The sequence below is a fragment of the Oryctolagus cuniculus genome, chromosome 1 (genome assembly GCF_051225735.1).
Source record: "Oryctolagus cuniculus isolate XC-2025 breed Fujian yellow rabbit chromosome 1, ASM5122573v1, whole genome shotgun sequence".
Taxonomy (NCBI): domain Eukaryota; kingdom Metazoa; phylum Chordata; class Mammalia; order Lagomorpha; family Leporidae; genus Oryctolagus; species Oryctolagus cuniculus.
The window spans coordinates 78215808-78239316 of NC_142867.1; the positions used below are offsets into that span (position 1 = coordinate 78215808).

The following is a 23509-nucleotide window of genomic DNA, read 5'->3' on the forward strand; positions in this document are numbered from 1 at the left end:
TATTGAAATAGTGTATTAATTGTGATCTACATCTCTAGCTCCTGTTAGAAAGGTGGTCTGTATTTAGAACCTAGTGTGGTACTCTAGCAGGTGCTTACTAAGGTTTGAATGAGTGTAGGTATGAATGAATAAACTCACAAAGAGTGCAAGAGTGAGGAAGTATTCAGCAGGTCTGTCAGAGGAAATGAAAGAGGGATTCTAGAAGCATTTACTAGGAAGGACAAGACTTAAGAGGATATTGGGGCAGTGTGAAGACTTGTTCCTACTTAGAAACTGAGAAGTTCTAAAGGGAAATTGGTTTGGGGAAAGATTTTCATTAAGCTGTAAATGGGCCTTATAAATTTGCCTTTTCATTTGAAATACCATGTGCACTGCACTGAACTGATTCCTTTTGCTTATCATATTTATTCTCTTGTTCTGTGCATCTTCTCTCATGCTTCTTTTCATCTAGTTGTCTATAAGTATTTTTAATTTGTGTTCACTATCTACTCCTTACAGCATTTTGAAATGTAGATACACTATTCTAGTTCTTATGCATTTCTTTATTTTCTATTTTATTTTTTAAATTTATTTTTAATTGTGAGATTTAACATTTTGCCATGTTCACATCATAAGTAGATAATATATATACATATATACAATGTTTTTCTTAGAAACAGGGATACTAATATCACAGACTGTAGGAGTCATGGCAATGATTGTAAAGTGGGGGAAAGATAACTGTTGTCATGTACATGGTATGATGCATTGAAGCAGTATTTACAAGTACTGTACCTTTTAATAGTGAATCTTTCTTTTTTCAGTTTTTTTAAAAAAGATTTGTTTATTTGAAAGAGTAACAGAGAGAGAGAGGGAGAGAGGGAGAGAGTGAAAAAGAGAGATCAATCTTTCTTTTTTTTTTATAGAAAACTTGGATTATAGCAGTTCTTCCCCCCATAACCACCCTCCCACCCACAAACCATCCCATCTTCTACTGCCTCTCCCTTCCCATTCTTCATTAAGATTCATTTTTAATTATCTTTATATACAGAAGATCAACTCTATGTTGAGTAAAGATTTCCACAGTTTGCACCCACACAGACACACAAAGTATAAAGTACTGTTTGAAGATTAGTTTTGCTGTTAATTCTCATAGCACTGTTTCACTCTGCAGATGGCTGCAATGACCAGGGCTGAGCCAGGCTGAAGCCAGGAAGGAGCCAGAAGCTTTATCTGGTCTACAACATGGGTGGCATGGGCCCAAGTACTTGGGCCATCTTTCGCTGCTTTCCCTGGGCACATTAGCAGGGAGCTGGATCAGAAGTGGAGAAGCGAGGACTCAAACTGGTGCCCATATGGGATGCCTGAATTGCAGATGGTGGCTTTACCCGCTGCACTACAACTCAAGCCCCTGTTTTCACCATTTATAAAAATGGCCAGCCCTCATTTACCAACTTCTTGTAGTTTTCAATTAATTACAAAGACTGAGTGGCTGAGAGGGAGAGAGAAAGAGAAAGCACCCTTGCATTCACAGGTTCACTACCCAAATGGTTGCAACAACCAGATCTGGGCCAACATGAAGCCCACAGCCAGGAACTCCATCTGGGTTAGCAGAGGCCCAAGTACCCTGGGCTGTTGTCTACTGCCTTCCCAGGCGCATTAGCAGGAAGCTGATTGGAAGAAGAGTAGCTGGGACTCAGACTGGTGCTCTGATATGGAATGCTGACAAACCTGTTGCGCCACATTGCCAGCCCCCTTGCTTTTTAAAAACATTTCTGCATTTTTATCATATATGCTAACAATTTATGCATGTACCAAAAATGCATTTTAGGAAGTTATGTTTTATTTCTTGAATGTTATTGCTACGCCTTCAAAATAAGTGACAACCCCTTGCTACATACATATACACAGAATAGTTGTTAAAACTGTTTAAGCCCTAGACTAATGTTAAAACTTATGACAGCATAGTGCCCTTGGTTTTTGTGGCAAATTTAGAATATACAATTACATGTTTGAGAGTATGGATTGCATGCTGTTCAAGTTCTTAGATGCTTTCCCTAGGAGAGAAAACTTGTTTGGTAATTGGGTCTAAAGTGCATAGAATCTTTTATACTTTTGGGAAGGATGACTTAAAAGCCTACTTTTTCATTGACCTTTACTGTTTAGAACCTTCTTCACAGTGTGAAAATTCTTACTCAATATTTGTATCCTTTGAACTATATAATTTAGCAAACCTGAATTTAGCAATTCAATAGTTTTGTTAGGTTATGCAGGGTCAGTCCATCACCTGTAGGCTATGAATAAGCATTTAAGTAAAAGTTGCAATCCTAGGAATAAAAAACAATTTATGGATACTGTCCAGTTAGTTGCCGAAGGATTAAAACCACTGACTGTGAATAAATAAGTTTGGTGATATGGGCACTGAGCTACAAATTATACAGAGAGAACTTATTTGATAATTTCTTAAATCCAATACCATGGCCAAGAATTTGATTTCTTTCCCTTTAAATTTGACCTTTAATTAAGCCTGAAGAAAAAAGGCAGTAAAACATTGTCTTAGACTATACTAACACCTTGATTAACAGATTCTCTGAAGTGGACACTTTTTAAAAATAAACTATATTTTCAATGGTGGTAGTCAGAAATTTTCAGTTATGAATGTTAGAAAAAGTATTTTGAATAACTACTTGTCTATAACCTTCGAAAGGTCAATCAAGGTTGTTTTAAATAAAATTGTGAAATCTAAAATGTTAAGCATCTTTTTAAATTTATTAATTAATTAATTTTTTTATTTTTTGACAGGCAGAGTTAGACAGTGAGAGAGAGACAGAGAGAAAGGTCTTCCTTCCGTTGGTTCACCTCCCAAATGGCCACTACGGCCGGTCTGCTGCGGCCGGCGCACTGCGCCGATCCGAAACCAGAAGCCAGGTGCTTCATCCTGGTCTCCCATACAGGGCCCAAGCACTTGGGCCATCCTCCACTGCCTTCCCAGGCCACATCAGAGAGCTGGACTGGAAGAGGAGCAACCAGGACAGAATCTGGTGCCCCAACCAGGACTAGAGCCTGGGGTGCTGGCGCCTCAGGCGGAAGATTAGCCTAGTGAGCTGCGGCACCGGCCAGCATCTTTTTTTTTTTTTTTTTTTAAAGATTTATTTGAAAGAGTTACAGAAAGAGAGAGAGAGATAGACACACACACACACACACACACACACACACACCTTCCATCTTCTGGTTCACTCACCAAATGGCTGCAATGGTCAGAGTTGGGCCCTGCTGAAGCCAGGAGCCAGGAGCTTCTTCCAGGTCTCCCATGTAGGTGCAGGGACCCAATTACTTGGGCCATCTTCTACTGCTTTCCCAGGCCATAGCAGAGAGCTGGATCAGAAGTGGAGCAGCTGGAACTCAAACCGGCACCCATATGGGATGCTGGCACTGTAGGCAGTAGCTTTACCCACTATGCCAGAGCACCGGCCCTTCTAATGGAATTTTATATTTCAACAAATGATGAGACAGTTGGTATTTCTTAGTTGTCATAGTTCTTTGTTATCTGTGATTTCTTTTCTTAGTCAGATTGTTGCTACTTCCTGAGAAAGGACTCTTAGTTTGAGTTCTGTTTCAAAGATTCAGTTCATTACACCCAGTATTTTAATTGGAGATACTGGTATAAATGTTCATACCTTCTGTTTTTCATCTAGGTAAAATTGTTTAATAAGATGTATATTATTGGATTTTTTAAGGTTTTTCATATTAGAGCCCATTGTATTTGCATTTATGTGTGCAGATTATGGCAGTGTCTGAGAGTGTTTTGGTTTAGAGGTATAGTGCTTCATGGTGGGTACACTGAAATGGAAGATGCATTTTTTTTTTAAGATTTATTTATTTATTTGAAAGGCAGAGTTACAGAAAGAGATAGGGAGAAACACAGAGAGCTCTTCCATCCTCAGGTTCACTCCTCAAATGGCCACAACAGCCTGAGTTGGGCCAATCTAAAGCCAGGAGCTTCTTCTGGGTCTCCAGTGTGGGTGCAGGGGCCCAAGCACTTGGGCTGTCTTCTGCTGCTTTCCCAGGTGCATTAGCAAATAGTTGGATTGGAAATGGAGCAGCAGGACTTGAACTGGTGCCCATATAGTATGCCAGTGATGTGTTGCGGCACATTGCTGGCCCTAGGTGTGTGGTTTTTGAGAGTATTCCTAATTTCCAAAATGTTAAAATTGCTTCTCAGTTTGGAACTTGGTATAATGTATTCATGCCTCAACCTGAATCTTGTTTTTGATTGTATTCTGTCTTAATATTATACCTTAAGTGTATTTTCAGATTTATCTTTAAAGCTAATTCTCAATTTAGGAGAATGAGACTATTTTGGGTATGAAATGTAAGGCTTAAAGATCATTCTTTTTTTTTTTTTTTTTTTTGACAGGCAGAGTGGACAGTGAGAGAGAGGGACAGAGAGAAAGGTCTTCCTTTTGCCGTTGGTTCACCCTCCAATGGCCGCCACAGCTGGCACACTGCAGCCGGCGCACCGCGCTGATCCGAAGGCAGGAGCCAGGTGCTTCTCCTGGTCTCCCATGGGGTGCAGGGCCCAAGCACTTGGGCCATCCTCCACTGCCTTCCCGTGCCACAGGAGAGAGCTGGCCTGGAAGAGGGGCAACCGGGACAGAATCCGGTGCCCTGACCGGGACTAGAACCCGGTGTGCCGGCACCGCTAGGTGGAGGATTAGCCTATTGAGCTGCGGTGCCGGCCAAGATCATTATTAAAGCTAGACGGTATGGGGCTGGTGCCATGGTACAGTAGGTCCTCTGCTGCAGCACCGGCATCCCATATGGGCGCCAGTTCTAGTCCTGGCTGCTGCTCTTCCAATCCAGCTCTCTGCTATGGCCTGGGAAAGCAGTATAAGATGGTCCAAGTGCTTGGGCCCCTGCACCCACATAGGAGACCAAGAAGAAGCACCTGGGTCTTGGCTTTGGATTGGTGCAGCTCCGGCTGTTGTGGCCATTTGGGGAGTGAATCAGCGGAAGGAAGACCTTTCTCTCTGTCTCTCCCTCTCACTGTAGCTCTCTCAAATAAATAAAATAAAATCTTAAAAAAAAAAAAAGAGCTTGATGATATGATTTTCATTCTAGAGAGGCTTTATAGTAAATATTTAAGATGATGGCTCAAGTAATTGGGTCCCTGCTGCTCATTTAGTAGACCTGTATTGAGTTCCCGGTATGTGGATTTGGCCTTGCCCCAGCCCTGGCTGTTGCAGGCATTTGAGGAGTCAGCCAGTGGACGGGAGCTCTTTCTCTCTCTGCTTCTCAAATAAAAGAATACATAAAAAATTTTGAGATTTTTGGGGAATAAGGAAAATAAAAGTTAACTTCATACCTATTCTATTCAAAGCTTACTGCTCTAAGAGTGGGCCTACCCTGTAAAGTGCTGGTTTTCCTGGTTGTATATTCTGCATGATAGCTACATTTCAGCTGTTAGTTTTCCCCAAGGAAAAAGCTGCAGGCAAAGAATATGAATAAATCAATATTCAACACTTTAAAAAAAAAGTTAACTTCAGAGCAGATTGTTTCCATTATTTTAATTGGGATTATTTCAATTTTTTTAACTTTTATTTAATGAATGTAAATTTCCAAAGTACAGCTTCCCCCCCATAACTTCCCTCCCACCCGCAACCCTCCCCTTTCCTGCTCCCTCTCCCCTTCCATTCACATCAAGATTCATTTTCATTTCTCTTTATATACAGAAGATCAGTTTAACATATATTAAGTAAAGATTTCAACAGTTTGTACCCACATAGAAACACAAAGTGAAAAATACTGTTTGAGTACTCGTTATAGCATTAAATCACAATGTACAGCACATTAAGGACAGAGATCCTACATGAGGAGTAAGTGCACAGTGACTCCTGTTGTTGACTTAACAAATTGACACTCTTGTTGATGGCATCAGTAATCACCCTAGGCTCTTGTCATGAGCTGCCAAGGCTATGGAAGCCTTTTGAGTTCACCGACTCTGATCCTATTTAGACAAGGTCGTAGTCAGAGTGGAAATTCTCTCCTCTCTTCAGAGAAAGGTACCTCCTTCTCTGATGTCCTGTTCTTTCCACTGGGATCTCACTCGCAGAGATCTTTCATTTAGGTCTTTTTTTTTTTTTTTTTCCAGAGTGTTTTGGCTTTCCATGCCTGAAGGACTCTCATGGGCTTTTCAGCTGGATCCGTGTGACTTAAGGGCTGATTCTGAGGCCAGAGTGCTGTTTAGGACATCTGCCATTCTATGGGCTACTGTGTATCTCACTTCCCATGTTGGATCATTCTCTCCCTTTTTGATTCTATCAGCTAGTATTTGCAGACACTAGTCTTGTTTATGTGATCTCTTTGGTTCTTAGTCCTATCATTATGATCAATTGTGAGCAGAAATTGATCACTTGGACTAGTGAGATGGCATTGGTACATGCCACCTTGATGGGATTGAATTGGAATCTCCTGGTATGTTTCTGACTCTACTGTTTGGGGCAAGTCAGCTTGAGCATGTCCCAGATTGCACATCTCTTCCCTCTCTTATTCCCACTCTTATATTTAACAGCGATCACTTTTCAGTTAAGTTTCAGCACTTAAGAAGAATTGTGTATTGATTACAGTATTCAACCAAAAGTATTAAGTAGACCAAACAAAAAAAAAATACTAAGAGGGATAACGTATTAAGTTGTTCATCAACAGTCAGGGCAAGGGCTGATCAAGTCACCATTTCTCACAGTGTTCATTTCACTTCAACGGGTTTCCTTTTTGGCGCTTGGTTAGTTGTCACCAATCAGGGAGAGCATACGATATTTGTCCCTTTGGGACTGGCTTATTTCACTCAGCATAATGTTTTCCAAATTCCTAACAGGGATCACTTTTCAGTTAAAATTTAAACACCTAAGAATAATTGTGTGTTAATTACAGAGTTCAAACAATAGTACTAGAACAAAAAAATACTAAAATGGATAAAGTATTACATTGTACATCAACCGTCAGGACAAGAGCTGATCAAGTCACTGTTTCTCATAGTGTCCATTTCACTTCAACAGGTTTCCCGTTTGATGCTCAGTTAGTTGTTGCCGGTCAGGGAGAACATATGATATTTGTCCCTTTGGGACTGGCTTAATTCACTCAGCATGATGTTTTCCAGATTCCTCCATCTCGTTGCAAATGACCGGGTTTCATTGTTTTTGACTGCTGTATAGTATTCTATAGAGTATTTATTTGAAAGGCAAAGTGACAGAGGAAGAGACACAGAGAGATCTTCCATCCACTGGTTCACTTCCCAAATAGCTCCAACAACCTGGGCCAGGCCAGACCAAAGCTAGGTGCCAGGAACTGCATCCTTATCTCTGATACAGATAGAAGGGGCCCAAACACCTGGGCCCTGTTCTGCTGCCTTTCCAGGTGCACTAGCTGGGAGCTATACTTAAAGCAGGGCAGCCAGGAGCTGAACAAGTTCTCTGAGAAGGGATGCCAGTGTCACAGGTGGCAGCTTAACCTACTGCACCACAGCCATCACTTAAACTGCCGCTGGTCCCTGGAATTAGTTCCTTTTATTTGCTGACTTAGTCTCAGGAATTTTGTGTTTCCATCATCTTTTATCTTTAGTTCTTGTAGATTGGGACTATAATTTCTGATCATGGAGTCATCACCATGTCATCTTTAGTCTTCCCACCAAGGTAGCTCACTGGTATTTGTAGATGCTACATTTTTAAATAGTCAGGTTATTTATATATGTAAGTTATATTTTCCCTATTTTTCTGTTTTTCTTTCAGGATTGGCAAACTGAATACCTATGGGCTATAGGTCACAGAGTTTTAAATTGTAACATGCACTTTGGATAAGTGATATTTCTCCTTATTTATGATGTGTTAAAATGCAACATCAAGTGGTGGTTAAAAGCCACTTGCCTGACTTCAAGCCCTGCTCTGCTATTTATTACTTGTGTGACTTTGTCTGACTTAATCTCTCTGTGCCCACATGATCTATCTTTCTTTCTTCTGCCCTCCCTTTTCTCTCTCCCTTTCTTTCTCTCTTTCTTCCCTCCCTCCCTCCCTTTCTTCGATTTATTTATTTCTTTGAAAGGCAGAGTTACAGAGAGGCAGAGAGAGAGAGAGAGAGAGAGAGATCGGTCTTCCATCCTCTGGCTTAACTCCCCAGCTGGCTGCAATGGCTGGAGCTGCACTGATCAAAAGCCAGGAACTAGGAACTTCCTCAGAGTCTCCCATGCAAGTGCAGGGGCCCAAGCACTTGGGCCATCTTCTACTGCTTTCCTAGGCCAAAGCAGAGAGCTGGTTCAGAAGTGGTGCAGCCAGAACTTGAAAGGGTGCCCATATGGGATGCTGACACTGCAGGTGGCAGCTTTACCCACTGTGCCATAGGGCGAGCCCCAAGCCCACATTTTCTTACCTTTAAAATGGGGTTAATTGTGGGGAGCAAACCGGACTAGACTGTTACTGGAATTAAGACTTATTCTATGCATCTGCTCTCCTACAATATGGCACTGGGAGAGGAGAAAACAGCTTCTACCCAGCTGCCTCCAGTTCAACCAATAAACTGTAGGACTTGCTCCTGATTGGAGAGCAGCGTACTCGGTGTGTGGGCAGCCGAGTTAGGATTGGCGGAGGAGGACTATAAAGGAGGAGAGAGACGGCATGCACCAGGAACATCTATGGGGAACATCTGAGGGAACCCGTGCAGCCCCCGAGAGAACCGGCCGGCGGTGTGCCGCTCCCCTGCGGAAGTGGGGAATGCGGCCAGGGGGAACTGCCCTTCCACGGAGGTGGAAGGGATAGTAGCCAACCCGGGAAGAACCAGCAGCAAACCCGGGGAGGGCCGAGCAGACGAAAGAACAGCGCAGGGTCCTGTGTCGTTCCTCCACGAAGAGGGGGAGCGACAGTTAATAATCATGCCCATTTCATAGATTGTTATGAAGATTAAGTGAGTTAACATTTGTGTGGTGTTTAGTACTGAGCCTGGCAAACAATAAGTGCTATGTAAGTTTTTTAAGACAAAATAAAAATCCTGCTAATAAAATATTTAAGCATACATAAATTCATTATAGTTTTCTTTTACACAGTTATTTTCATTCAGTAAGAGGAAAGATTACTTCCTAGGAATCATTTGGCAGTATCTGGAGACATTTTCGATTATCACAGCTGGGGGAATATTACTGGCATTTAGAAAGTAGAGACCAGGGATGCTGCAAAATATATCCTAAATTTTATAGGCTAGCCTGCCACAACAGTAAATTATCTGGTTGAAAATATCAATAATGCTGAAGTTGAGAGCTCCTGCTTCAAAGCAACTAGATTTTTCAGACCCTGTAGAAATGTATTCTTCTAGAAAAGTTTAATGATCAAACTCTGGGTCTAACAACAGTGACTAATTTAGAGTTTGGTACTAATAAGGCTTTGAGGGCCAATTAGCTTTGTGCTAGTCCATGACCATAGTCTGCAAGCCCAATACTAGTCAATCATCTCTATGGCAAATGTGAGGCATTAGTCATATGGGGAAATAGACAAAGAAATGACAAGGGAATGGAAATGTGTAAGATGAAATGCAAATAGTTCGATGGATATTTAATAGTGATATTCTTATGAAGAGAAACATATACATTGCAGGGTAGGCCTTTAATTTAAAAATCTGTTTATTTTCATTTTATTTGAAAGACTGAGACAGAGAAGGAGAAAGAGGAGGATAGGTGGAGAGAGATCTCCTATTCATTGGTTTGCTGTAGTGAGTGGGAGAGAGAGGGTAGAGGACACAAAATTTGTAGTTTTGTATCTTCAGTCTGTATCTTTTGTGTTACATGGTCTCCACAGATGCCATACGTGAATTGTGCTTAATGCTGCCTTAGTCTCTTGGATCATCCTTGGAATATTCGTGAAGATACTTGTTTATTTTTTCCTCTAGATACTTTATTTTTTTATAACTTTCAAATTTAGGTCTATGATCCATCTCAAATTTATCTTAAGTTTTATTTTGTGTTTGTTTGAAAGCTAGAGTGACACACAGAGAGGGAGGGAGAATGAGAAAGGAGAAGAGGAGAGGAGAAGGAGGCAGAGAGGGAGAGAGTGTAAGGGAGAGGGAAAAGGGACAGAGAAAGACAGATTGATTTGTTTGGTTTACTGCTGGTTTACTCCCCAAAGGCCTGCAATAGCCAGGGCTGGGGCAAGCCAAAGCCAGGACCCTGGAATTCCATTTGGGTGAAGCATGGGTTGCAGGGACCCAAATACCTATCAGCCGGTGCACTGCGCTGATCCGAAGCCAGGAGCCAGGTACTTCTCCTGGTCTTCCAAGCTGGTGCAGGGCCCAAGCACTTGGGCCATCCTCCACTGCACTCCCGGGCCACAGCAGAGAGCTGGACTGGAAGAGGGGCAACCGGGACAGAATCCGGCGCCCTGACCGGGACTTTTTTAAGATTTATTTATTTGAAAGTCAGAGTTACACAGAGAGAGAAGGAGAGGCAAAGAGAGATTAACAGATTTCAGTTTAAAAATCTTCAAAGTAAATGTTTTTGAATAGCTGAGAATATGGTGAAAGCATGATTTTTCAAATAGTTGGCTATTTCTTGCTGCATTGTATTTTCTTTTGTTCATCCAAAATAACTATTGAAGGAGATAGTTTTCAACTAACCCAATGAAACTGTGGAGTCAACATTTAGTCATACCATATTCAGTGACAAGGATTGTTGGATATAGAAACTGACAAATCTATGGGAATTATCTCCAATATTGAAATACCTGGAAGTGGCTATGTTATCTCTGACTTCAAACAGATCCTAAGTACCCCATGTAGGATTCATTTTTTTAACCTTTCTGAACACTACCTATCTCTTCTTTCTTTCTTAGATTAATCTGTATTCTTTATAGAATTTGTCTGTATTTTGTCAAATAGGATTAATTTGGTTGTAATAACTTGAAAATAAATGGGTGAAATAAGCTGTGTGCTTGTGTGTTTTAATGATGGAGAAGACATAGAGGAAGATTGGTAGACAAATATCTGGACTGATATGAAAATATGCAGGAACTATAAATTTTGTGCAAGGAGGCTCAAGGTTTTTTTTGGCACACAGGTAAAACACAATTCTCTGATGAATCTTCAGTTTCCACAACCAAAGTTTCAAATTTTAGATTCACATGCAGTTGTAGGAATTAATAGATTCTGTGTTTCTCTCAGTGGTAGCATCTTGTAGTATAATAGTACAATAGCACAACAAAAATACTGCCATTGGTACAATCAAGACACAGAATATTCTTAGCACCTCAAGATCCCTAACATTGCCCTTTGAAACCATATTCATTTCCCTCCTGCTCACCAGCTTCCACTTAATCACTGGAAACCACTAAATTATTCTTTGTAATTTCGTCTTTTCAAGAATGTTATATAAATGAAATCACATAGTATGTAGTCCTTTGAGATTGATTTTTTTCTACCCAGCATTATTCTTGGGAAATTCATTAAAGTTGTTTCATATATTGCTAGTTTATTTTTTATTTATTTATTTTTTATTGCTAAATGTTATTTATCCAGTAGTACGGATATGTTGTAGTTTGTTAAACCATTCACCTATTGAAGAACATGTGGGTTATTTCTAGTTTCTTTCTTTTTCTTTCTTTTTTTTTTTTTTTAATATTTTCTCCTTATCTCAAAGGCAGAGAGTCAGAGATCTTCCATCTGCTGGTTTATTCCCCAAATACCTGCAACAGCCTGTCCTGGGCTAGGTTAAGGTTAGGAGCCTGTAACTCCAATGTAGGTGGCAAGGACCCAAGTACTTGAACCATCATCTGCTGCCTCCAAGGGGTACATTAGCAGGGAGCTGGATTAGGTACTCCCATATGGGTTGTGGGCATTCCAAGCAGCATCTTAAATGCTGTGCCAAATGCCTACCGTTCTAGTTTTTGACTTACAAACAAAGTTTCTATAAACCTTCATGGACAAGTTTTTATGTTAACTATAAGTTTTCATTTCTCAGAGATAAACATGCAGGATTAAATGTATTGGTCTTATGTTAATTGCATGTTTTGTTTTTTAAGAAACTGTCAAATTGTTTTTCAGAATGGTGATACCATTTCACATTTTCATCAGCAATGGATGAATGATCTGATTTCATCAAATCCTTTCCAGTGTTTTTAATAGTTATTATGTTTTACTTTAGCCACTCATTCTGATATGTTTGTAGGGATGCCTTAATGTGGTTTTTATTAGTATTTCCCTGATGGCTATTGTGCTTACATACTATCTATATATTCTGCTCTGTGAAATGTCGGTTCAGTTATTTTGTACATTTTCTAATTGGATTTTTTTTTTACTGTTGAATTTTGAGATTTTTAAAAATATATCAATACTAGTCCTTATGTGATTTTCAGATATTTTCTCTGATTTAGCTTATGTTTTTATTAAGTCTTTCACAGAAAAAAGTTAAATTTTTGATAACAATTTATCAGTTTTTCCTTTTATGAATTATGCTTTTGTTGTCAATTCTAAGAACTCTTTGCTTGGTCTTATGGCCATAAGATTTTCTCCAATTTCTATCTCTAAATGTTTTATAGTTTTATATTTTACATTTTTGTCTGTGATACATTTTGAATTAATTTTTGTGTAAGGCTTGAGAATCCCATTGAGATTCTTTAAAAAAATTTTTTTTTGAACTATGCATATCTACTTGCTCCAGTACCATTTGTTGAAAAGGCTATCTTTCTTCCATGCAATTGCTTTTGTAACTTTGTGAATGATAAGTTGGATGTATTTGTGTGGATCAGTTTCTGGGTTCCTTATTATGTTCTGTTGGTCTATTCCTCTATCAATGTCATACATTCAGATAATGTAGATATGTAATAACATTTTGAAATCAGGCTCCTCCCATTTTATTCTTTTAAAAAAACTTTTAAAAGCTGTTTTAGTTCCTTCACTTTTTTATATATATTTTAGAATAATCTTGTCTGTAACTACAAAAATCTTTGTGGGATTGTGATGGGAATTTGTTTAAACTTACATATTAATTTGAGAAGAATTGGTGTTTTTACTATGTTGAACATTCCAATCCATGAACATTGTATGTATGCCTCTTCATTAATTTCCTTCATCAGCATTGTCTAATTTTCAGCATATATTTGTTGTAGATTTATATCCAAGTGTTTAAATTTCTTTTATAAATGCCAGTGTATTTTAGTATAGTTGCTGCCAAAGTGAGCACAATGCCAGTGTATTTTAAATTTTGATGTCCATGTAATCATTGCTGTTACATGGAAAGTCAATAGATTTTTGTGTGTTTATCATGTGTTATATGACTTTGCTGGGCTTTTTTACATTTTCTGTATAGACATTCAGGTTATTTGCAAATTCCTTTGCAGGAATGGAGAAGGATTTTTTTTTAACTACCTGAATATTTAACAGTACCAGATTCTGCCCAATGTTAAGTCTAACGAGGTGTTACATTCCAAATCCTGAAGATACTAGGAGCTGATGATATGGCTGAGGATCAGGGAGGAACTAAAAATGACATCAACATTTTGTTCCTGATTGAGAGGATATCATGCTGTTACTTGAGGTAGGGAATTCAGAAGTAAAAGAGTATTTGGGGAATACAATGAGTTCTGCTCTGGATATGTTGATTTTTTTGGTGCCTTATTGGACATCTCAGTTGAGATGTTCAGTAAATATTTGAAGTGAGGATTTAGGATAAAGTATAGAATTAGAGGAACAAGTTAGAGTTATAATAAGAATTTCTATATTGAGATACCAGATGATATTGTGGTTGATAGTAAATGTATAATGAGTAGAGAGAGAGAGCTGATGAAGAAATGCTAGCAAAGAAATGGCATTTAGAAATACCATAGGAGAATGAGAAGAATGCACTATCACAGAAACTACAGAAACTTCTCTCTTGTCAAAATTCTACCACTTTTCTGTCTTAGAAGAAGATTGAGTTAAATTTTCCTGGCATCATTACCTGCCTATTCCCATTACCTATTGGTTGTTCTCTAATAGGCTTGTCTATTACAGTTTCTTGTTCTATTGTGTTACAGCTGTGTTACACAGTTCTATTGTGTTCTATTGTGTTACAGCTTACTGTTTGTTTATTTCTCTATCAAGATTTTGTTCCTTGAAGGGAAGAATTAGGTCTTCTTCTTCATTATTTTCCCTGCATATGGTTGTTGAAGTAAAATAGAAGATGGTCAGTGTCAGAGGCTTCAAGGGGTAGTTAAGAAGAAGTGAGTAGAGGACATGAGGCTTGTTGATTACTGACCTTATTAAGTATTATCTGCAGAACGATGACAAGTGAATGGAGAAATTTACACACCCTTTCCTCTTTCCCTATTATATTGTTCTAACCTTTGTTCTTTTGATATACTGTTTCATCATGATGATAAAGTGTTCCTTCTCATGACCTGTGAGGAGGCCACTGTTCTTCCAAATTACCTTCTCAGTGATGAAACTGCTGCCTACTACTGCTCAACTTCTATTGCTTTGTGTATTATTATATTACTGACACTTAATCATTGTTCAATATCTGTATCCATATCTTGAGCCTATTATGATTTATATTGTTTTATTTCCCATAATATTAATAGTGTGCTCACTAAATAGTTAGGTATCTTTTTTTTTTTTTTTGGTAAAGATTAATGTATTTGAAAGGGATGTAGGTATTTTAAGCAGTGACTTAACTGGCTGTGCCATAGCACCCACCCCAGATATCATGTCCTGATTTTTATGTATCATTACTAAATTATGTCAGGCATTTTTTTATTTTAATATAGATATTTCCCTTTTAAATTCAAAGTTAACCCCTCTCACCATGCTCCACCCCATGTTTAAAGCTAACTTAAAAATCTAAGTCATGAGGACTATAAATATAATATTGTTAATGTATTTTTGTAAAAGATTTCTCTGATAAACTTCTACATATAGGATTATAGGAATCTGTTTCTTTTTCTAGTAATCCATAGCTGCTATATGCATTGTTACTAGTTTTTTTTTTTCCTTCAAAATTTTTATTTATTTGAGAGGCAGGGAGAGACAGTGAATGGGTGTGATTGATACTCTATCTTCTGGGTCACTACTGGATCAGCAGGGCAATTAACTCAGTTTGGTTTCTTACATGGTTGGTAGGAACCCAATTAGTTGAGCCATCACTGTTGCCTCCCTGGATCTTCATTGGCAGTAAGCTGGAGTCAGGAGCTGGTATTGGGCAATGAACCCTGTTTTGATGTGGGACATGGGCATCTAACAGGCTTCTTAAATAGGAAGCTAAATACCCACCTTATTACTAGATTCTTAATAACAGTTTTTCAGATCTTTTTTCATGGACTTCAGGAGGCTAGAAATCATTAATTTTATTTTTTACTTTTTGTATTCCTAGCATATTTTTACTTTATAGTAATCATGTCTGAATAACTGACTGCATTTTTCTAGTTTCTATCACCGAGGTTCTCTAATAATAGCTTGATAACATCTGTGGCATAGTTTGGTTATAACATCAAATTTTTATTTGAATTACAATTTATTTTTCTGTTTGCAAGTAATTAAATTTTCCTATTTCAAACTTTTAAAGGTATTACAAATATTTATGCTAATATATGGAAGTTACTCATCACATGACCCACATTGTAATTTCTTGGTGTATATTTTACCTCCAATAATTTCAGTTGTGTTCTTTTTGATCTTGGCAGCTGTAAATAGGCCAGTAAAATGCTAGAATTTTTAATTTTTTTTAAAGATTTATATTATTTACTTGAGAGGCAGAGTTACAGACACAGAGAGGGAGAGAAAGAGAGGTCTTTCATCTGCTGGTTCACTCCTCAAATGGCCACAACTGCCAGAGCTGGACTGATCCAAAGCCGGGAACCAGGAACTTCCTCCACGTTTCCCATGGTGGTTCAGGGGCCCAAGCACTTGAGTCATCTGCTAGTGCTTTCCCAAGCCATAGCAGAGTGCTGATTTGGAGGTTGAGCAACCAGGACTTGAACTGGAGCCCATATAGGATGCTGGTGCTGTGGGCAGATGCTCAACCTACTACACTGCAGTGCTGGTCCTTACTTTACTTTTAAAAATACATACTTTCATTCAATAACTTCCATATAAGAGCTAATTTAAGCTGAAAAAGTTGGTTGGATTAAACAAAAAGCCTTTCTGTTTTTCAGATTGCAGCAATTCTTCGAAAACGAAAATTAGACTATTATTTACATAAACTACTTCCTGAGATCCTACAATCTGCTTCATTTCTGACTGCTAATGGGGCCTTGTATATTGCTTTCTTTTGCACTTTAAGGTTGGTATTCATAGTCATGACTAGATGTTAATACAAATTCCTTTGTTGAAATGGAAACAGATGTTTACATAAATGGTGTGTAGGTCTATTTCATATTTCTTGTTTTTTTTTTTTCTTTAATATGTAAAATGTTTATCTTAAAGGAATATTTGTAAAATCAGAAGCTGTGGGCCTCATGGCCCAAGTTGTAATAGAAATTTCCAATTATTGGTGTCATTATGTTGCAAAAATGCCTTAATATGTCACACATTTTATGAAGCTTGCTTGCTATATTTACCAAGTTGTTGAGTGGGATTTCTTAGATTCTAAATTTCACAGGTCAGGAATTTAAAACAGCTATACATAACATAGGTCAGGGTAATATGAAAGGAACAGACTTCAAAAAGGACTATGAAATGAATATATTATGTACAAAACAGTAAGTTTATTTCTTGTGTATGCTACTGGTAGAATTTTTGGCCTAATTGAGTCTTATATATATTACATGTGCTACATGTTTTATATATTTTAGATACAGGCTAGATTTAATATTTTGAGTGCTGTGACACTCCTAATTTATTTATGAGATATCTACTTCTTTTTATCTTTTTCTTTTTTGTGTTTTTTCCCACTGATTGTTGAAAAATTCAAGCTAATATTTTTTATATCTGTCAAGTTAAAATATTGTCTTCACATTATCCTTATATGAGGGTTGCTCAAGTAGTTCTATAGATATATTTTACATACAGTTAAAGATATAGTTTGAAAGTGTCTTTTATAGATTTTCTCCCTAGAGCATTTATATTTATAAGATTAGATTATGCAGAAAATAATTGATAAGATTTTCTTGCTATTGAGAAACCATACTTTTAAATTGGATTGAAAATCTATATAAGGAAATTTCATTGTGTGGTATCTAGAAAGTTTCTAAGACTTGTTAAAAATCTGAAAATTAGATTACAAATAATTAGATTTTAATTAATTACAATAAATGTAGTAAGTTACTATTGTAGTATATTTCATTGTATACTTATGAACCTGTTTGGTTAAGTTATAGAAGCAGAAAGGGGGTATAATTAAAGGTGTTTCAGTGTTCTTCCTATAACTGATTCCTCAAGTCCATTTTCCTTTAGTGAGCATGTTCAGTAATTTGTTAAGTTCTCTGTGGATACTTCTTAATTAAAAACAATTTATTTTTTCATTTTATTTGAAAGGCAGAGAGGGGGCCAGCACCGTGGTACAGTAGGTTAATCCTATGCCTGTGGTGCTGGCAACTCATTCCATATGGGCACCGATTCTAGTCCTGGCTGCCCCTCTTCCAATCCAGCTCTCTGCTATGGCCTGGGAAAGCAGTAGAAGATGGCCCAAGTGTTTGGGTCCCTGCACCCTCATGGGAGACCAGGAAGAGGCACCTGGCTCCTGGCTTCGAAACGGCACAGCTCTGGCCGTTTCGGCCATCTGGGAAGTTAACCAGCGGAAGGAAGACCTTTCTCGCTGTCTCTCCCTCTCACTGTCTGTAACTCTACCTCTGAAATAAATAAATAAATAAATAAATCTTTTTTTTTTTTTTTTTTTTTAAAGAAAGACAGAGACGGAGATCTTCCGTTTGCTGGTTCACTCCCCAAATGTATGCAACAGCCAGGACTGGATCAGGCCAAGGCTACAGAGCCTGAAACTCCATCTTGGTTTCCCATGTGGGTGGCAGAGACACAAGTATTTTGAGCCATCCCCATTTTCACATTGGCAGGAAGCTGGATAGGAAGTGGAGAAGCTAGAACTTGGCACTCTGATATGGCATGTGGGCATCCCAAGTGGTGACCCAGCCATTGCACCAAATGCCTGCCCCATCTTTGTGGATTTTGTACTGGAGGGAAAACTATGTCTGTTCTTATCAGGAAGGTTTCTGATACCTATATCAGAAATACCTAAGTGATGTGTCATCAATAGCTTTTCTAATCTTTTAAAATCTGAACTTCAATTAAAAAGATGATTTCATTTGTGATTTCTTTAAAAATTAAAAAAAATTTTTTTTTTTTTAAATTTTCACCTACCTTTAAGGCAGAGGAGGACAGGGAGATAGAAAGAGAGGGAAAGAGAAGAGAGGGAAAGAGAAGTGAGCGCCAAACAGATAGGACTAGGCCAGGCTGAAGTAAGGAGCCCAGAACACTGTTTGGGTCTTTCATGTGGGTGGCAAGGACCCAAGACTTTAGCCATCATCTGTTGCCTCCTAGGATCTATTAACAGGAAGCTGGATTGGAAGTCAAGTAGCTGGAACTTGAACCAGAAATCCAATACGGAATGCAGGTGTCCCGAACAGTGGCTTAGCTCATGGTGCCACAATACCTTCCCCTAATTGTGATTCTTTATGTCTGTCTGTCTGTCTGCCTATTGACTTACCTACCCACCTACCCACCGCCTTTAATGCATGATTTAGTAACTGACCAACTTTGTTCAGATAATTTCTTATAATTTTTATTTGCTGCTTCTGCTTTTTTTGAAACATTTTTAAAGGAAAAAATATCTTCCTAACATCTCCAGTTTTCCTTTTATTCTTTAAAAATCCAAGCAGCTAATGGTCATTTATAATATGTTATGTACTGTGAAGTTTCTACTTTCAAGGAGCATATTCTAGTGAATAAAAAATTATATATGTTTAAAATTAAAAAAAAAGACTAAAATACTTTAGTAAATGCTTTAAGAAGAGTTGTCAAGGGCTGTAGGAGCAAATATAGAAAGGCATTTGTTGAATATCATGTTCAAAAAATGAAAGTAGTGAGAATTGTAATCACAGCTACTACTTCCTGAGTCCTTACAGTGTACTTGCATGCAGCCTTCATGACAGCTGTATGTAATATTATTATCCCCATTTGGTAAATAAGGAAGCTCAAGAACACAGAAGGCTTGACTAACTAGCTGGTTTGAATCCAGAGAATGCATGATTGAATATGAATGACTGAACTATTAGAAGGAGAGATTTCCCTTGTTTGCTGTTGTAGGAGCCTGAACAAGAGATGGTGAGGGACCCAACAAAGGCAGAAGCAGTGGGTTGGAGAGGAATTTGAGAGGTAATTTGCAGAATTTATCTCTCAGATTTAATGTATAGGGTAAGAGAACCAAAGTTGGGGATGATTCTGTCAAGCATAAGTGGATAGTTAATGCATCAAGGAAAATAGAAGAAGGAGAACAAATTTCTGGGGGTAGGAGAGAGAAAGATGAGTTTGGTTTTGGACATGTTGAATTTGAGGTGCTATGGGACATTTGATTTGGGGGTAGACTGAGAAGAGAAACTTCTGTTCATAATAATGGAAATGAACAACTGGGAATTTCATACAAAAAATCAAATTTGAATTTCAGGAAGATACTTGGAAAATTCTACTCATGGACTCCTGGCTTTGGTGCCGCTTTGCCAGCATCTTATATGGCCATTCTAATCGAAAGAAAAAGCAGGTAAAATTTTACATATTATTTAATAGAACTGGTTATCTATCCCCTACTCCAGCTAGAGATTTTTGTTTCACTTATGACTTATGAGAAGAAGTATTTCAAGATATATTTTTTCAGTTCTTCAAATATTTGAGTGAAAATTAATTTTATATTAATATTTATATTTATTATGTCTATAAAATATACAAATTAACTTTATAGAGCAATACTACTCATTTGTATACTAAAATTGTAGAGTGCTATGAGATGGAAAAGGCAAATTATATTTTAAAAAACTATTTATTTGAGAGGCAGAAAGACGGAACAGACTGACAAAGACTTCCCAACATCTGGTTCACTCTCCAGATGCCCGGCATCTAGGAATTCTATCCAGGACTCCAATGCCTGTGGAAGGGAGCTAAATACTTGAGACATCTCCTGCTGCCTTCCAGGGTGCTTATTAGCAGGACATTGGAAACCAAAGCAGGTCTGGGAGTTGAACCCAGCCTCTCTCTCATGGGGAATGAGCATCCCAACTGTTGCCTTTAATTGTTCCAGCAAACTGCCCTGGCATATGCAAATTCTAATGAAAGATCTTTTCCATAGCCACTATGCTGTTTAACATCTAATTAAATTAACAATAGTTTTCTATTATCATCTAGATCTGTACTTCGCTTCAGGCTTCTTGAGTTACCTCTTTTAAATAAATTATTAATTCATCTTATCACTAAAATTTTTTTTGATTGTTATCAAGCCAAAATTTTCCTTGTGAACTAATAAGATTTGCATAAAATGTTGCAAATTTATGTCAACTATCAGGTAAAGTAGAAGCTTTTGCTATCTCATAAATAATAATTATTTAAAAATATTTTTTATTTTGTTTATTTGAGACACAGTGAGAAAAGAGTATGCTCCCATCTGCTGGGTCACTTGCCAAATTCTCCAAATGCTGGGAGCTAGAAACCCAATCCAAATCCAAATCTCCCACATTGGTGGCATGAACCCAATTATTGAGTTATCACTACTGCCTCGCAGAGTCTGCATTGGCAGAAAGCTGGAGTCAGGAACTGAACTGATACTGAACCCCGATATTCTGATGTAGGTCACAGATGTCTTACCTGCTTGGCTAAAGGCCCACTCCCAATAATTATCATTTTTTTCTTTCTGAGAAATTTATCTACTTTTGTTCCAAAGAATCAATTGGGATAATATATTAAAAACTTACAGTTTATGAAAATGCTTATTCTAGTTGATGACTTCCTTGTAAGAATATCAGTAGGTCTTACCAGCCAAATCACCTGAAGCAACTCTTAATTAATAGCACCTAAATTTTTCTGTTTCTGTGTTTCATTTTTTCATGATACTTTGGATTTTTGGAATTACTGAACTCAAAGAAGTGGTGGAGGTAATAACCTCAACAAAATCAAGTCAGTAATGGTAGAAACATAGCTTACTGTATCCCAGAGGATAGTACAGCATGGTCATTAAAGTGTGGATTTTGGTGCTGTACTGTCTAGCTGAGGAATCTGGCTCAGTCACTTGCTGTGTGACTGCTACAGCTTACTCCTCACCTGAAAAATGAACATAATGATAATCTATTTTTAGAGTGGTTCAGAGAAATAACTGAATTAGTATAATGTAAAAATACTTAGAACAGAATCTGGTACATTCACTGGATGACTAATGAATGAATGAATGATATTGGGTATATTTGCATGTCATTTTTGGCCATTCTCATATTTTCTTTGGAGGAATCTCTGTTCATTCAGATCCTTTGCTCAGCTTTTTAGTTTGGTTGTTTATCTTTTTGAAAAACATTCATTTATTTAAGAGGTGGGAGAGAAAGAGAGAGATGGAGAGACAGAAAGAGAGAGAGAGCAAGCTCCCATCTATTGAATCATTCCCCAAATGTCTACAATAGTTGAGGTTCTACCAGGCCAAACCTAGGAGCCAGGAACCTAGTCCAGGTCTTCTAAGGGGGTAGCAGGGACCCGTCCACATGAGCCATCATCTGCTGCCTCCTGGGGAGTGCCTCAGCAGGACATTAGAATCAGGAACAGAACAGGGACTCAAAGTCAGGCACTCCAGTGTAGGGTGTGAGCATGCCACGTGGTGTCTCAACTGGGAGGCCAACTACTTTCGCCAGAGTTATTTATCTTTTAACCACTGAATTGTAAATGTTCTTTAAAAGTTCTGGATATTAGTCCCTTGCTACAATCTGCAGCTTTTGTCTCCTGTTCAGTGTGTTTGTTTCAGTGTGTTCTTGATTATATATCCTTTGAAGCACAAGTTTTTAATTTTGATGAAGTCAAGTTTATCTGTTTACTCTTATGTTGATTGTATTTTTGGTATTATGTTTGAGAAATATGACCAACACATAGATTCACTTCTGTATCTTTATTTCTCTCTCATTTTTATGGTCTTAGCTCTTACCTTTCAGTCTTCCATCCGTTTTGAGTTAATTTTTATATATGCTATGAGTAAAGGTGGGTATTACATGTTTAATCTCATTTTCCACATTTATTGCTACACTATATAAATGCAATTGATTTTTGTATGTTTATCTTGACTCCTATGGCCTTGCTGAACTCACTGATTAGTTCTAGTTTTTGGTATATTCCTTGAGTTTTTCTTTTTTTTTGAATATAGGAAATTATGTTGTCTGCAAATGGGGATAGTTTCATTTCTTCTTTTCTAAACTGTGTGTCCTTTTCTTTTCCATTTTTTTGACTTATGGTGCTGATTCATCCCCCAAATGCCTTTTAACAGTTGTAAGCATTTGTCCCTGATTTCAGGGGTATGGTGTTCAATCTTTCATCATTAAGTATGTTTGCTGGGGGGTATTTTTTTTTTTGATGGCTTTATCAAGTTTAGAAAGTTCACATTTATTTCCAATTAGATGAGAATTTATAATGAATGGATATCATGTTTTGTCATCTGCCTTTTGTCTTCCTTAGCCTGTAGTGCTTTTTTAAGTATCAATAAGGTCAAGGTTGATGATAATGTTACTTATCTGCCTCTGGGTTTCTCAGCATTGGCACTGCCAAAATATTTTAGGCCAGATAATTCCCTGTGAGGAAGGCTGTCTTCTGCATGTATTCATTCATGACATTAGCACTCCTTCCTCTCCTTGCCACATCAGAACAACCCAAAATGTCTCAACACACTATTAAATGTCCCTATGGGACAAACCACTCTTTGTTGAGAATTACTGAACTATATCTTTACTAATTTTTTTGGTCTAGTTTATCATTTGCTGAGAGGAGGATATTAAGATCCCCAACTGTGGTTTTGAATTGTGTATTTTTCTCTTTATTAATTTCTGTGGTACTTTTATTGTTATACATATTTATTATTTGCCATTGCTTCATCATGCACTTTCCTTTTTTAAAAAAAAGATTTTTTTATCATTTATTCCAAAGGCAGAGTTATATATATAGAGAGATCTTCCATCCATTGGTTTATTCCCCAAATAGCTGCAATGGTCAGGGATGGGCCAGGATGAAGCCAGGAAGCAAGAGCATCATTCGGGTCTTCCACATGGGTGAGAGGAACCCAAGTACTTAGACCATCTTCTGTTCCTTTTCCCAGGCCATTAGCAGGGAACTGGATTGGAAGAGGAGCCTCTGGGACGTGAACTGGCATCCATATGGGATGCTGGCATCCAGGCAAGAGGGCTTTACAAGTTATGCCACAGTGCCAAGCTGTGCCAGGATGCTGGCCCCTAGTTTTGCCCTTTACTTAGTTTATTTAGTTCATTTTCTGACATTTAATTAATGGGTGAGTTGGGCTTGTTTTCTGTTTTTCATTTTTCTGTTCCATTTCCTTCTTTTCCATTGTTTAAAT

At 37.9% G+C, this 23509-nt stretch overlaps 1 protein-coding gene across 8 annotated transcripts in view; it reads left to right on the forward strand.

The window, feature by feature from the left end:
* TMEM135 (transmembrane protein 135) overlaps window positions 1–23509 on the forward strand; it is a 290564-nt gene that overhangs the window by 4023 nt on the left and 263032 nt on the right. For 5 of the 8 annotated variants that reach the window (XM_002708646.6, XM_089332368.1, XM_051821444.3 and 2 more), the window contains exons 2-3: window positions 16134–16261; window positions 19595–19687. In XM_002708646.6, coding sequence (XP_002708692.1) covers window positions 16134–16261; window positions 19595–19687 — 221 coding nt within the window. The remainder of the gene's footprint in view (window positions 1–16133; window positions 16262–19594; window positions 19688–23509) is intronic. The other 3 variants (XM_008262983.5, XM_051821463.3, XM_089332384.1) reach the window with 1 other exon arrangement.